This window comes from Lacerta agilis, chromosome 7, assembly GCF_009819535.1.
Source record: "Lacerta agilis isolate rLacAgi1 chromosome 7, rLacAgi1.pri, whole genome shotgun sequence".
Classification (NCBI taxonomy): domain Eukaryota; kingdom Metazoa; phylum Chordata; class Lepidosauria; order Squamata; family Lacertidae; genus Lacerta; species Lacerta agilis.
This window is the reverse complement of record NC_046318.1, coordinates 39,736,827-39,753,088: the sequence shown is the minus strand read 5'-3', so window position 1 is coordinate 39,753,088 and position 16,262 is coordinate 39,736,827. Positions and strand designations below refer to the sequence as shown.

The 16,262-nt window shown below is 37.7% G+C and overlaps 1 protein-coding gene across 19 annotated transcripts in view; it reads left to right on the top strand.

The window, feature by feature from the left end:
- The window catches only part of PTPRM (protein tyrosine phosphatase receptor type M), a 395,593-nt gene that overhangs the window by 104,235 nt on the left and 275,096 nt on the right, over positions 1-16,262 (top strand). For all 19 annotated transcript variants that reach the window (XM_033154926.1, XM_033154917.1, XM_033154915.1 and 16 more), the window contains exon 2: positions 2,751-2,873. In XM_033154926.1, coding sequence (XP_033010817.1) covers positions 2,751-2,873 — 123 coding nt within the window. The remainder of the gene's footprint in view (positions 1-2,750; positions 2,874-16,262) is intronic.

Here is a 16,262-nt window from a genome sequence, read left to right as displayed (position 1 = left end):
TGGTAATATTTATTAAAATAGAACAACTTGAATGCCCCCATGCTAAAAACAGTTGGAATAGAATATTTTCCATTATATCCACATTTACAAGCCAACCTCTTTCTCAAAATCCTTCCTTAGTCCTACTATCTTTAGACTTGGGCTCTACCTTGCTCCACAGAGAACTAATAGGCTTCTTACTGACTGCAGTATGATTGATGAAAGCTTGACAATGGAAGAACCAGTCTAAAATGCCCCTGAACATGTGGGGGGAAATATATGGGATACAGCAATGTCTGAGTATCTCACTGGACACATGAGGGTGATTAAAGGGCATAACATCTTTTTTAAAAGGTTGTGTTGCCATATTTAAAAATGGCATGACACACCTGCTCTCTTTCTCAACCCGAGCAATTTTGCACCTGATTTCAGTTGATTTCCTTGTTTACCAGTGTTCAGTTTTATCACAATCCTTAATTAAATGTAGCATATGGGAGTGGCATAAGGAAGTAGGAGAACAAAAGGAAGGGTGAATAGATTGGTTGCTGCTGTTCTCCAATGCCCTATCCTTTTTACTGTTAGCCTATCTGAATTAGGTAGTCATATATTGTTGTATTATGTTGGGGTATAATATTTTCTCTTGTAGCTATAACCCCTTTGTATGGAGGCTTCCACAGGACGTAACAGAACTGTGCTCTTGCCCTTCTACACATAGTGTGTGCACATCAAAGCCTGCATAGTTAGCACCAGGTTGTTACAGATAAATGAAATAAATGGTACCTATATTTCCTAGATACGGCAACCATAGGATTTTTCCAGAGTTCATTCTTGATATATTTTCTGTGGTTTAGCACAAGGGATATAATTTCAGTGATCCATCTATTAAAATACATATTTTTAGTTTTATGGAATTACCGGTAGCTTTTCTTTCATTTTCTAAAATTCCCAGACACAAAATAATAGCAAACTATAAGTGTTGAGAAGATTTCCTTGATTTCAAAATTTATCTCATTCTTCCTATCTGAGACAAATTATATTTTGTTTTCGAGGTGAAATATTGAGTAAGAACCATGAGTTCTTTAATGAGCTTACTATTACAGTGTGATTTTTAATTGAGGTGGGTACAGTCAAGAGTGTTCAAGAAAGATGCAGTGTCCAGTACTGCTAATTTCCCTTGAAACATTCAGATAAAATGAACAAGACTCTTCCTTACAGCACAATTTATAACTGTGTGAAAATGACCTATCTGTCTTCCACTGGGGCATATGCAATATGTTTGTGAGGTTTATTATAAAGGAAAACAGATGGTGGTATTTAAGTGAAGAAGAAAGTGTTTGGATGAGTGTTGAAAAAATTAATGATTAATGTTTGTTTCCCAGATGAGTCGTTTCTCATATCTCACATTAAGAGTATTAATGTGCGAGTATAGTTCAACTAGCCATTCCTGTTCCTTTTTTTAGCCACAGCTCTTAGTAGTATTTTATTCCCATTTCATTATTTTTAGCATAAAGCAGTATATAGCAGTGAAACCACCAACCTTTTTTTGCCAGTTGGCATACTTGCAAACTAGGGAAACTGTTGTGGGCAGCACACACATCACAAGCATGTATACACAACACCCACCCACACCCACACACCCCTTAACATGTATGCACACACTATTCACCTCCACCAGGACTTAGGCTTGGGGAAAGTGTTTGTTTTTTTATCAAGCCTGACAAGTGGGGATAGCTTTCCTGAAGAGTACAGTATACCAGTTAAACCAAACACTAGCATGGTTGGGAAACCTTTTCTGATCACATCAACACTATAATTTGTAAAAATGTTATTCTTATAATTTATTAATTAACACTTGCTGGTATTGTGAACCAGTTACTGTGAACCAAATAACTTTTGAACCGAAGTTCTAGATGAAATTTATAGAATAACAAGATAGAAACTGAAGACAAAACCAGTTATTGGGAGTTGCGTAAGGGTAGGGTGACTTGATATGCTAGCAAGTCATTGGATGTTCCACCTACATTTAAATAGAAAGAGAAAGTGTGATTCATTGTAGAAAATGTGTAAACTAATTTCGCCTCAGGGTTACACAAACTAATTGTTGAACTTGCTTGAGTATTTGAACTAACATGCGTACTGTATTTCAACTCATGGCTATAGGTGGAGTATTATAGTGCATTGGTATCATACTAAAAGCAGCATATAAACTCAAAACTGAGTGTGAACTTAGTTTCTGTTGTTGATTATAGGTCCTTCTGACAAAGGACATGATTGCAGTGCATAGACGGCAGACATTGACACATATGTGTCAAGCACATCTCCATCATAATAAGAAAATAATCCTTTTCTGCCAGATCCAAGTTCTCCATGCCCCCATTCTCTCCCTGTGGGTGTGTGGCTCATACAGTGACTATCTGCATTCTGGGGATTGCAGGGATTTAACACCCGTAAATTCCTACACTGGTTACTGGAGTTGGCCTGTCCATATGGTAGAAATGAGTTTTAACAATTCCAGGATAATAAGCTCCCTTATAAAAGCGAAGGCATATGATATGCTGATATCATTCATATCTGACGCTAGCAACCAGTGACTTATTTGTAATTAAAATTAATGATATTTTGGAAACAAGTTTATGCTGGGGGGGGGGGGTTGTTCTATTTTGATGTTCAAGGTAGTACAGATTTTCAGGCAGGGAATTAATGGGCTTTGAATGAAAATGCAGGAGTCAAAGAATGCATTCAATATATTTTATTTCTTTTCTTTTCAACAGGTGGCTGTTCATTTGATGAACCTTTTGCATCATGTGGATATAGTCAGTCTGATGATGATGACCTTAACTGGGATCAAGTGAACACATTGGTAAAGCCCTCATCAGATCCATGGTTGCCAACAGGTAGTTTTCAGTTAAAATTATTTCTTTTATATATTGTATGTTTTAACATTTGCAGTATCTCTTTATACTATTGCTTATGAAACATGTGGGGCACATCAAATATGACAATGATAGGGAGATAAAGCACTGGTGGTGATATTTAGCTTCCACATCCTGTCACCAAAAGAATTTCCACTTGTGCTCCCCTCCCTGCCTGTGTCTTCTGTGCCCTCCCCAAATCCAGAAGGTTGTGGGAACCCTTGAACCCTTAGATGGTGTACAAGGAAGAACATTCCATTGTGCAAGCCTAAAGTATTGAGCTGATGGAAGATTCACTTAGTGCCACGTTGAATTCTACCCCAAGTCTTCTCTTTAAAGATAACTTTCTAAAGATCAGGCAGAGCACTTTACATTCACATTGGCAGATAAAACTGCTAGGGTGTGGAGGCCACTTCTGTCAGCATACTGGTTGCTCTGGCCCATGGGTTAACCATGATATAGGGCAGGGTTGGCTACCCCAGCTACTTACCTTTTCATATCTTAATGTGGTTGTGAATTCTAAATATTGTCTGATACTTTATGGCACCTACCTACTAGTGTCACCTTCTGATTTTGATGTTGCAACCAAACCTTAGCTTGTGAGCCTTTGAAGTCTCTTGTTGGGGTTACAAAAGGATATCCATTTTGCTACTAATGGGATGTTTCAAGCATGCTGAAAAACAAATAGCTTTCTCTTCAGTCCAAAATAGAAATGTTTTCTTTCCCTAAACACTTTAAGATTTGTAGAAGTTGAAAAGATATAATTACAACAGGTTGATGTCTAGATAGTTATTTATGTGTAGGCAAAGCAGAATGGAATAGATAAGATTGCAGACACAATTCTCTTTCAAAATCACATAAGGTTTGTTGGAGTGAATAGGTTGTCTTAATTGCACATATCTGACAAATACTTTGTAAAACAAGACAATGAATAAGAACATCAAATAGCATTTAGAAGTGGTTGAAAGAAGAGCACATTATATCTTCCAGTTGTTCAGAACTATCACCTTATTCCTTGCTGCTCATAAAAATATATAAAGAAGTACCACAGTTCAAATTAGGTGTGTGGATCAACTATAAGGTTCGAGATCCTTTGAAAAAAGAATTATTTGAACTGAAGCAGTTCAAGGGCTATCTGGTTCAGCTTGGGGTCCAAATTTTGATTCAGAAAAAAACAAAAACTAAAAAATGCTACCTTTTTTCTTTTCAACAGAAATGAATGAAATTTCCTTCTGAGTGGATAAAGTTTTCCAAATCAGAGACAAAGTTGTTTAGGGTTTTTGTTTTTGACACATTTAAAATTGTATCCTCTCTTCCACAAGAAGAGCCATCTATAACTTTATTATTTCTTAGGCAGAAAATTCAGCCTTGTGTTCTACTCAGTTGGCATCAGAATTCACAGGAAGTAAATGCTGAGTGGATAGGAGTAGTGACACAAAGATAAAGAACTTGAATATCCAGCTTTTCCCAAACAAACACCACTTGTATAGAGCAAGCAGAGAGGAGAGCATAGAACAGACAAGAACAAGGTGATTACTTCAGCATCACTTCCCCAAAGTGTGTGATTGGAGACCACTGATAAAATAAATATTTCTCATTAGAAGCTAGACCTGTCCTATGCAAAAGAGATTTCCTCCACACCTCTCCTCGCTGTGGTTATATTGCAATCTTGGAAGGAAATGTTTCAGTTTTTTGCAGACAAATTGCAGCATCTTTTTAAGTTAAAAAAAATTCAACTCTTTTATGGTTTGAGGTGCTTTGATGATCCCTGCTTTGGTTCAGGGTGCTTTAGGCATCCTGCCTTGATTCAGACAAGCCCATAATCTGTCTTAAGCTGTCCCGCTTTGGTTCTGGATCTGTCCAAATATTTTGCATACCCCTAGCTCAAACACAGCATACTTGCTTTGATTGACATCTCTCTTCCAGAAATAGAAGTGACTGTATTATAGTGGAAACAAAATAGAAAATTCTTTCCAGTAGCACCTTAGAGACCAACTAAGTTTGTTATTGGTGTGAGCTTTCGTGTGCATGCACACTTCTTCAGATACTAATGTCCTTATTCCAGCTAAATGCACCTCCCCTCCAAAAAACAACAACAAAAAAACCCCTCACACAATCTGGTACATTTCAGCAATTGTCATATAGAGATGCTTGAGGAATGCATTCTTTGCTGATTCCCGTATGAATTGTACTGATATGTACTTTTTGGAATCACGTGCAAATCAAAGCTTAGCTATTCAACGTATGTTGCACTATTCTGAATTTTGCAGCACTTTTTTTAAAAACAATTTAGTTACAAGTTGGTTTCCTTGCAGTTCAGTATCAACTCTTAGTTCCCCCTCCCATGTGTATTTAACTGCTTCTCTACTTTCCAACATCATTAGTTATTTACAGTTCTTATAATGATGTTATCAGCTGTGGCCTTTCTGAAGCACACTGAAACCATATTTTCCTTCTCTAGGATATGAGGTATCAGTTACGGGAACACGTACTTATTTCGTAAAATACTTTACAAGTTTTTTATAATCTCATGATCAGCATACTAGGTACTCTGCACACAGGATAGGTTGCATTGGAACAGTGGGCAGGACTTGACACAAATCACTAATGATCAGGAAGTGGGGTTGGCATAAGTCTGCATTACTTGTCATGAAACAGGACTAAGTATTGAAAATAGTAATGATTATTTTCCTGGTGAACCCTTTTGTGTGAATGGACTTCCCCAAACTTCCTCACTTTGTGTTATAGCTATTAGGTTGAAAGTTTCTTAGATTTTCCATGTCCAGTTCCCTCAACTGCCGCTTTCTTTTGCTTCCAACTTGAAGCTAAAGTCACAGTGAAAAGCAAAATATGGAAGAGCTCCGAATTTCAAAAATCAAAATGTGTTTTTATTCTTGGTTTAAAAAAAAGGTTGATTATAATTCTGTATATGTTCTCTATTTTGTGAAGGCAGAATAAATTAGAAATTGCTGTCAGTGAAGGGACAGATAGAATTTAATTTCCCCCCTGTGCCAAGCATCACATTTATGTCAGAGAAGGTAGCTAATTTTCCAATCTGCAGAAGAAGGCCGTGGCCTTGTGAGAATAATAATGCTTCCATCCTAGACCTCAAGGATCTATGCCCCACCCCCTGCAAGCTGCATGACTGAAATATAGAAGCTGGGTAGGTACAGCAACCCAAAATTAATGAAGTATCCCAGGACAGTGGAATGACAGAAGAGCTGTCTTTTTGCCCCTTAAAGGCACCAGAAAGCATAGCAGGGAAGAGAAGAATGGAATGCAAGCACCATTCTTAAATGGAAAAAACCCCTGAAGTTTCATGTTGCTCAACATGCACTGTCAATATATTGCAGAAAAAACAAATGTATTATGCTAATAATATATGCAAACTAAGATTCACTAGCAGCCTCCAGAGAGGCTCCAGTTGACGAAATGTGTGCATCCTTTGAAATCAACTGGTCTCAGGTACTTGCAGAAACACTCATCAAATTATATCTCTGCATATGTGGGGGTTGTGAATTCTCAAGTATCAAAGGGTTGTGCTAGAAGACTGTAGTGGTATCTGGTTTGCTCTATTTGCAGAGCATCTGGGGTTACTGCACTGAACTATTGAACCTGATGGTACAAGTAAAATTATATAATTCCTTCAGTTTCTGACAGCTCATATCTGTAGAGATAATTGTTCTCCTAACTTTAGCTTCCTTGATAATTCAATAAAAAATAGGCAAATACGATTTTGACAGTATTAGATTGGTGATGCAAGAAACAGCCATTATTTGCTCACAATTTTGTGACAATTGGGTTGCGTAATTTGAGGGCTCAGTGTATTTTAGTAAATGATCTGTCAAATCCCCAAAAGGTGTTTAGTCTTTTATTCAGATGGCTAAGTAATATTAAAACATACCATCTTGTTTGCTGATAATATGATGGAACAGCTGAAGACAAGCTTTAAGAAAGTTCAGTTATTAATATTTATGGCTGTATAAATGCTCATCCAAGAAAATGCAGTCTAATAATTGGGTGTAACTGCAAGAGGTTTTAAAAACTTCTGCTGAGCCACAGCATTTTTTAAGCAAGTTGTTTAGACTCCCCCCCCCAATGAATAAATGAAGTCATTCAATTATTTAAAAGTTTACTCAAAAGCTAGTATACATAGTGATGGTTAAGAGAATGAGCTTAGAGCCATGGAGCCCCCAGTTTCACCTCATCTCACCCACAAACTTAGTTTTGCTCTTCTCCATCATCCCATTCTGCCACATTGCCTCAAGTTCTCAGTAGTTGCTAGTTATTTTCATCTGTGACCTTGTTTCGCTCTCCTGCCTCTCCTCAGTTCATGCAGTTGGCTGGCTTATCACACCAGCAGTATCCCAGGAGATTGGAGCTGTTGCTTATGCTTTTGGATGCTTTAGCGGGTAGTGTGTGTATATCAGATGTCTTTACAGTGTTTGGAATTTCTGTTTAAAAAGGAGGTCGTTCAATTCAAAATAAACTTTTGAGTTTATTACAAAAAAAATCAACTTTGGCATTTCCCCCTAGCATTCAGAATGTGGGGAGTCCCAAAATAAGTTATACGTTGCACACAAGTTATCAGATGTTTGACAGAATGTCAACTGGTGAAACTTTCCCTTAATTGCATTTCCATACTAGAAAAGGCTTGGCTTGTTTAATTTGTGCCAGACACATAGCTGTTAAAGGCACAAGGCATCATTTGTTTTGTTTCTGTTCCTTTATTTCTTGTTGCAAGTTGCTCCTGTTAGAAGAGAGCAAATCTTTTCAGAAGCAAAGATTTTTAAAAGTTTCACGTTTATTCCTTCTGATCGCTTAGCCATAGTTTTTAAGGGCCAAGCATCCTTCGCAACAGCAGCACCTCTTAATCTGCCTAATAAGCTTTAGACTATTGCCTTCATGTTTACATTCTAGCTTCCTTTCTAGATGTCCAGTTGACTACTTCATTCTGAGCACTGATTCTTCTGGATATTATGTATTACTACTAGCTTGCTATGACTGGCTGTAAAGCTGGTCTGAATGCCACCTCCCATTATGATCGGGGCAGTAATCTTGGACTCCTGCTGACTTCAGTGGTGAAACACAACTTTTATATGTGGAGCATTACACCAGTGTTTGGAGTGGGACTGATCTTTCATTGAATTTAGGATTTTAATCATATTCCTTTGCATAAATCAGTTATGATAGTGTATCTCTGCATCCTGCTGGTGCAACAAGTTTATTTAGAATCCTGTCCTCATCCAGCGAATGTAATTCAATGATAGGACTGTGCCTACAAACTTTTTGCAATGGTCTTAACTAAATGCAACCAGTACCACTGTAGAGAGAGTTTTGCCTCTCTTCTGCTGTTTACCCTTGTCTATAACGAGGATGTTATCCAAGGCATTTTAGTTGTAGCATAATAATTTAAAGTATAATTACCATTTTTTCTTTTGTTTGATGCATTCCTTTGTGTGGCATTATAAAAGTGTAGATGTTCTCAAAGGCACTGAAAAATCTCATTGTTGCTTGTAAGATTTCTAAGTGAAAGTATCTTGATGTAATCTTATTTGAGACGTATACAAAGCAATTCATTAGTGTGAAGTATTATACTACATTTAACAGCTTTGATCAGAAATCTTTGAATGTTGCATAATGGGTGTAAAGTTGGGGGTAGCAAGTTGAAATTTATCTGCAAGCTTATTTTAATATGTCCTTGGCCACAATTCACATTTAATATAAACTGCAAAGGCATTATAAAACCACCACTGATTCACTGGACAGCTGTAGATGCTGGGGAAATGGTGATCACTGCTTGCAGTCTGGTTGCCACCTGGAAGCTGCCATCACTGGGTTGGCATGGAGAGACTTTCTGCACAGTTTCTAAAGTGGGGAACACTTCCATGTGTTTATGTTAAAACATATTTAAAGCAGCTTTCATATGTTAAATCCGCCATAAGGAGCTCTACCATGCAAAGGAGATTTGGGGCAGTGTCTTCATGGGGCTTCTAATTTTTCAGTTGGCTCTTACTTATTAGTTATAAAATATGCATATCTCACCCTTCTAGTGTAAAACTCAGGGGAGTCTTTAACACATATAACATTAATTGCAAAACAAAAACAAAAAAAAACCCTGGGTCAGCCATTGAAGATGCATAAAAACATTGCTGCCTTCAAAAAATAAAAGCTGTCTGGTATTAAAAGTTTTTCAATAATGTGTGAAAAATAGTGAGGGAAGGGGTCAGCCACACTTCATAGGGAAAGCTGTTTCATAATATGGGCCCTTAAATCAAGCTGTTGATTAAAATGCTAGAAAACTATTAATAGGTTTTGCTACCCCACCCCACTGCATTTACTGGTAGACCTTGAAAACCCATTTCTGCACGCATTACTAACATAGTCTCCAAGTGGATGCAATAAAATTTAAGATGTTCATCATAATGTGGATTGAACACATGATTATTGCCTGTAGTTTGCATGAAAATGCAATAGAATATGTGGTGGCTGTGAGTGACAGCGGGGATTTAGATACCAACACATCCCAAGCCTTGCAGTCTGTCTGGAAAACGGGGAAGAACTTGCCATTGGGATGCTGACTTGACTTCAGCATGTTTACACTATTGCTGGTGAATAAATAATAAATCATTATCAATAGAGTTATTTGTTGTATTGTTGCTTCTTCTCAAAATCTAAGCAGGGGTGTGTGTGTGTGTGTGTGTGCGCGCGCGCGCACATGCTAAATTGAGGGGGAGGAGAGAAGCTATTGCTTCCAATAGGTTATTTTATTTTTAAAAGAATGCTTTCCATATTTACATCCATATGTCCTAAGCTGTGCCAATGGAAGGAGTTGTTTTATTTTATTTTATTTATAGAGAGAACTAAAAAACAAACTACCCAATTTTTTAGACTGTACATTTGCTGGGAGTGGGCGAGTGGTGGTCTAAGCATTATTGAAACTAAAATGCAGCATATGTCTAATATTAATTACATTTTTTTTAAAAAAAATGGAAGGTATTTCTTCAAATGTGTAGTCACATATGGTGAGATCAATGTGGCATATATTTGGGTATGAATTATTTATTCTATCTTTCTGCAGGGAGACTAACTTTCAAAGTGCACAAGTTACACATTGTGTGCATGCACACAAAAGCTCATACCAAGAACAAACTTAGTTGGTCTCTAAGGTGCTACTGGAAGGATTTTATTTTATTTTATTTGAATTAAAAATAGTTTAACAATTATTACTGTCATAGGATGGCATTAGACTACACTCAGAGTACACCTATTGACAGGAATATATCAAACTTAATCATGTTCATTAATTTAAGTGGGTTCACTTAGAGTAAAACCTAGCTGAATACTACCCATAGTTGTATTCTGCACATTTTATGTACTGGTTAATAATAGTGTACATAAGAAACAGCTTTCCTATAGTCATACATTTTTTAATGTACCACTTCTACAAGTAGGCAGATTTACATTTATGATAATGATTATATATGTCTCTCTGCTCCTTGCTTTTTGAACTTGGGGCTCATCCAGATTTCTGCTTGTCCCACCACTTTACCCTGGGAAACCCAATCTTTACTGCTGAATTGGAGCAAACATCAGTTGGGCAGATTGACCTTTGCTCCAATTCAGCACTAAAGAACAAGAGTAGGGAAAGCAGTGGGACAAACAGAAAACCACTTGGATCCATGCCTTGAAAGCATGGAACAAGCAGAAGACTGCCTGGATCTATCCTTTCTTAGCACAGGACAAGCGGATGTATGGATGAGCCCTTGGTGTGACTCAACTTCCAAGTGAATAAACATGCCTAGGTTTTGAGGTAAGACTTTCCAGGTTGTGGTAAATGTTATTTTTGCCATGAGGGGGTTTATTTTTTTTGGGGGGGTGGAGTGTTTATCACAGTAAAATAGTAGATAAGGGTCAAATAGGGATTTTGCATTATCAAAAACCAACTTAAAAAAATTAGACAAAATATATCCACTTTCTGTGAGCAGAGGCACTGACTTGGGCCCCAGATTGTGGGTCACGTTGCTTGCAAGCTGCTCGACTTCCGCCCACCACCTCCGGCTGCCTTGCCTCTGCTTGCTCTCTGGCACTGCGGCCGCAACTGGGCTGAACCCTTGTGGAGATTGTGCCCATGTTGCTCTGTGCGACGTCACACGCATGACTCATTGGGTCGCCCAGCCGAGCACCCATAGTGGAAATTTTGTGAGTGCCAAAACGCGCGCGCACACACACACACACACCACTTTTAACCACCCCACTCTTTGCTTTTGGAAGTCTTATTTATAAGAAGCATCTGCAGGAGAGGAACTGTGGGGAACACCAGGGGAGAAGTGTTTCTAGAACCAAGGTGAAGCTGTCAAGCTGTTATTTTTGCTGTTGGGTGTCATTAACGTAATCTTGCTTATAGTACTGAAATTTTGTTTTTGTATATTTTTATATTTGCTGTTGTGCTGTTGTTTTATTATGTTGTTATGAAATTGTTTTTGTGGTGTTTGATTTTGAAATAGATTCCTGTTTTTGTTGTTGTAAGCCGCATTAAGCATATTTTTGTGTATGGAAAAGTGGCATACAAATAAAATTATGAATGAAATGAAATTATGAACAAGCTGGTAAGGAACAAAGCAAGAAAATCAGAAGAAAATAGAAGATGAAGCTGCAAAAGAACAGGCACATATTGGCTGCTTAGAGCAGGCACCCCCAAACTCGCCCCTCCAGATGTTTTGGGACTACAACTCCCATCATCCCTAGCTAACAGGACCAGTGGTCAGGGATGATGGCAATTGCAGTCCTAAAACATCTGGAGGGTTGAGTTTGGAGATGCCTGGCTTAGAGTCTTCAGCATATGAGTTGTTGACGAAGTGTCAGTATCTTTCTAGCTTCATTTTGAGAGCTTGCATTGTTCTGGCAGTATTTCATGGAATCTGCATATCAAAATGAATTATATTAAATAATACACATATTAATAAAATTTAAAGGTTCTGTGCTACCCACAATATATATTTAAATTACACAGGCATGTAATAATTCTCTGGAATTCATATTATTGGGCATGTTATTCAAATAAGTTTTATAAATTCCTTCCAGGATATATCCAGTGATAAGTATATTTCTTTCCCTGAGGTTGTTTGATACCCAGTGGTGCCTTGATCTTGCATTGCAGAACAAAGAGTTATTATTTATTTTCCTGTAATTCTGTCTTTAAATGAAAGAGCCATGAGGGTGTATATCTTTCTTGCTGAGTTGTTATAGATGTACTTGCACTAATGGAAAATTGCTAATGTATTACAGTATTGTACATTAATATGAAACACTTACTGCTTGTTTTCTTTTATATATAAAAAATAGCTTCATCTTTCATAAATATGTCTAGATAAAATAAATGGAGGTAATTTCTGGTTAGAAAAACATTTGTTGGCTGTAATGTCTGAATAAAGCAAGATGCAAGTATTCCTCCTTCCGTTTCCATTTCCATATGAGTATATGGATCACCAATAAGGTGTCATCTGAAAGGATTTGACTCTGAAAAGATGGAGCAACTGACTGGTTTAGTGCTTTTAAGTATGTTGGCGTTGGTAACTTTTGGTTTTATGAGACTTCCAAGATCCTTTGTGATTGTTGCCAACAAAGACTTAATGGAACTGTGGATTTCAGTGGGCTTGTAAAAGAGTTTCACGGTCTTTATACCTTTAGTGTGCTATAAGCATCTCTAGCAGTGTGTGTGTGTGTGTGTGTTGGTGTGTGAGGGACAGAGTGTGGGACTGAAGGTACAGTGATCTCAAGTGCTTTACTGCTGACTTCTGGCTGTTTGCTGTTCCAAACCGATAAAACCATTATTTTTCTGATGGTTGAGGCCCATTTCAAATGTGTAGGCAAAAATAAGCCCTGTAAAAATAAGAACTAACCTTCGTTCTCAATCTCAAATTACCGGTATCTATTGTATTTTCATAATAAAAATAATACAGTAATAATAATAATAATAATAATAATAATAATAAATAATATAACAGGCCATCCTATCCAGAAGATTTCCACAGACCTAAGTTAGTCATGACCATTAATTTTAATGGGTCTACTATCGGTAAAAGTTGACTACAATCCCACGTTTACCATTTCTGCTATGGTCAACATGGCAATAAATACAGAAAATTCACAAATATTAGCCTAGACAAAATAAAAGTAAGGTTAAATAAAATGTGACGGATACCAGTGGAAGAGTCACCCCATAAAGAATCTGCAGTAAAGGTACGCTTAACCCTTTTTGAGAAATATAAAGTATCTCACTCAATTTACTAGATTACTCTTGCTGAGAATTGTGATGATGATGATGATGATTGTGATGAAGATGATGATTAAAGTTTGAGTTTGCTTGGTAGCAGTTGCACAAACAAGGAATACTGAAACAGTATTAACTTTGAAGCAATGTTAAAAACACATAACAGAAAGACGGGGACCCTTGAGAAGCCTATCAGAATTTGAAATATGCATGATTGTGCAAAGTCAGAAAAAAACACCCTCCTTTAGAATTTAAGTATTCCAAGCAAAGTTGGGTAGGCTTGTCTGTGAAGGAAACAATCAAATACAAGAAGTACTAAGGCTTATTTATCCAGAGAAATTGAGTATAACAAAAGTGCAACAGATCAGTCTATTTATCACCCGAACAGAGATAAATGGAAAGCTGTAAACAATGATAATGAGTAGTGAAAAGATTAATCTTTTAATTTTCTCTCTTCCCTCTATGAGCTCCTCTACTCAGCATTCCTTCTAATTTTGAGAAGCTGACCACATACCACAAATCAGTTAAGATACAATGCTGAGATTCAAGCAAGCTGATTCCCTTGGAAATTAACAAGAATAATAGACTATCTTAAAAGCTAAGCACTGTGGCTTAACAGGTGTATAAATCAGAATATTTGCTTCTAAATAAAGGAAGTTGTGCCAGGAGGTATGATATTATTTTAAAAGCTAGTAGCCCATAAGGTCCAACATTCTGCCGATAAAAATCAGGACCCTGGCCTTGCACTTCCTTTCCAAAGCCCAGTAAGCTTCTGCCTGGCTTAGGTAAGGAGGCATGATGCTCTGACAGGTTGTGAAAGCCCTTCTGCCTCTTTCCCAAAGCCCTGTAAGTGTTTGCTGACTTTGGGAAGGAGGCAGAAGGGCTCCAGGATCCTATCAGAGCCTCATACCTTCTTCCCAAAGGCTAGAAAATGCTCCTTTACAATGCTTCTACAGCCCCCGTCCACAGGTGGTGTGAAATTGGGGCAGCCCAGGATGAAGGCAGTGTGTGGGGCAGCTTCAAAGAAAGCATGCTTGTCCCACTTAAATTAGGGCAATTAGAATGTATGGTAGTCCTGTCCTTTTACCTTGACACTTTCACAATACAGTGGTACCTTGGTTCTTGAATTTAATCAGTTCCAGGGGTCTGTTCGGCTCCCGGAATGGTTCGAAATCCAAGGTGCGGCTTCTGGAAGCGGCAATCGGAAGCCGCGGAAGCTGCGTTGGACGTTCAGCTTCCAAAGAACGTTTGCAAACCAGAACACTCACTTCTGGGTTTCTGATGTTCAGTAGCCTTTTTTTTTTTTTTTTTTTTTTTTACAACTAAGCCATTCAACTACCAAGGTACCACTGTATCTTTTAAATGTAAAGAGTATGAGATGACACAGTATTTGAAGAGTGGAATTGTTTGGTGCTGTATCGTTATAATATGGCTATGTTAGTTATTTTTACAATTTTATTGGCAACTGTAATATGTATGCTATTCTTTATTGGAAAAATATTGTCATAGTATCTCTCTGACATACAAAACTGTTCCCACACTGACATCTCTCAGAATGCATTAGCCCTACTTCCTGTATCAGAGCCTGGTTAAGGAAGAAGGGATTTGAGGGGATGGACTGCAGGGGTGAGAGCTTTCTCTGTATTGGTGTTCAGCGGTTTTCACCCATGTGACCACTCTCACACCTAGTTTAGATGTAAGTAGGACAGTTGTGCATTTACAATACAAGTCTATCACCATCACATAGTTTGTGTCTTTAATGACATACTGACCTTAATTATGGACTTCTGTTATTGGGCATCAACTAGGTTTCAGTGATAATGACTGTTATGTATCATGCTTTAGGTCACATACATCTTGTATTGTCATTGTTCATTCTATAAGGAGTTCAGTGTAGTCTTTATGGGGAGAGGGAACCTGTCACCTGAGTGACATCAATTTCCCTTTTTCTCTAGCCCTTTTAACATGCTACTCATATTCTCAGCAATCATGGATACAACAGGAAGCAAGACTGCACCTACAGTGTTCCATTTCCCACTGGCCTTGCCCCATTGCCATCCACATGTTAAGCACCAAGTCTCTTTGTGAGCAGCTTAAGCAGATGTTTATTTGCAGATGTCCATGTGGGGTACATAAACGGCAGTGGGATAGGACCAGTTGAGGGCACCATGTTCAGTGCCAGCAGCACAGCCATGCATGCTCCCTGTAGTATCTTATGATTACCCTACGTGTGAGTGATGCATGAAAAGAGTCTTTGAATTCAAAGGAAAGGTTTTTTTCTTAGTGACAACTGTATGCATCTCTGTATTAAATAACCTTTTGAAGATGAATAACTTTTTAAAATAACTTTTTGAAGCAGGGCACAGTGTGTAAATGAACTAAGGGTTTCTTCAAAACTTCTTTGTGTTACTATTTTTTAAAAGATCTGAAAAAACAATAGATATGAGATGAAACATCACCACAGGTATAAATTTTTGCCTACAAGCTGTTAGTCAGTCAGGGCAATTATAGAATCATGGATCTGGAAGAGGCCAAAAGGCCTTCAAATTGAAGCCATACACACCACAGCCATGCCACACAATCTAGACCATTTTGTATCATAGTCAGAACACAAGTGCACTGTCAAAGATGACTGCAGAGTAAATAGCAGTGCGTCTTGACAATGCATTTTGTCCCCTCGATTAAAAGCTTGGATTTGTACTGTAGATTATTGTGGGCAGTCAGTTTCTTGCCTTTGATGTTTTATTGTGTCTGTTTTAATATTGTGTTAATGTTTGGAATTTTATGTATACCACTGTGGAATCCGTATTTGCGTGAAGGTAAGATTTACAAAATTTTAAAATAATAATAAAATTATGGGGAAAAGAGAGTTCTGCAGAGGTTATGGAGCCTTCCAGTGAGCCCAAACTCTACAAGGTAGTGATTGGTCCCTGGCAAGAGGGACATCAAATTATTCTGGAAAAAGATCACCACCATAATGTTCTCTGGCATCAAGAAGAATTTTCCTTAAGGTTCTCCTTTGGATCACCCTTCCTTCTGGTTCCAAACAAAGTAATCAGCTGAAAACAGACTATTTTAATTCAAGCAATAATTAACAA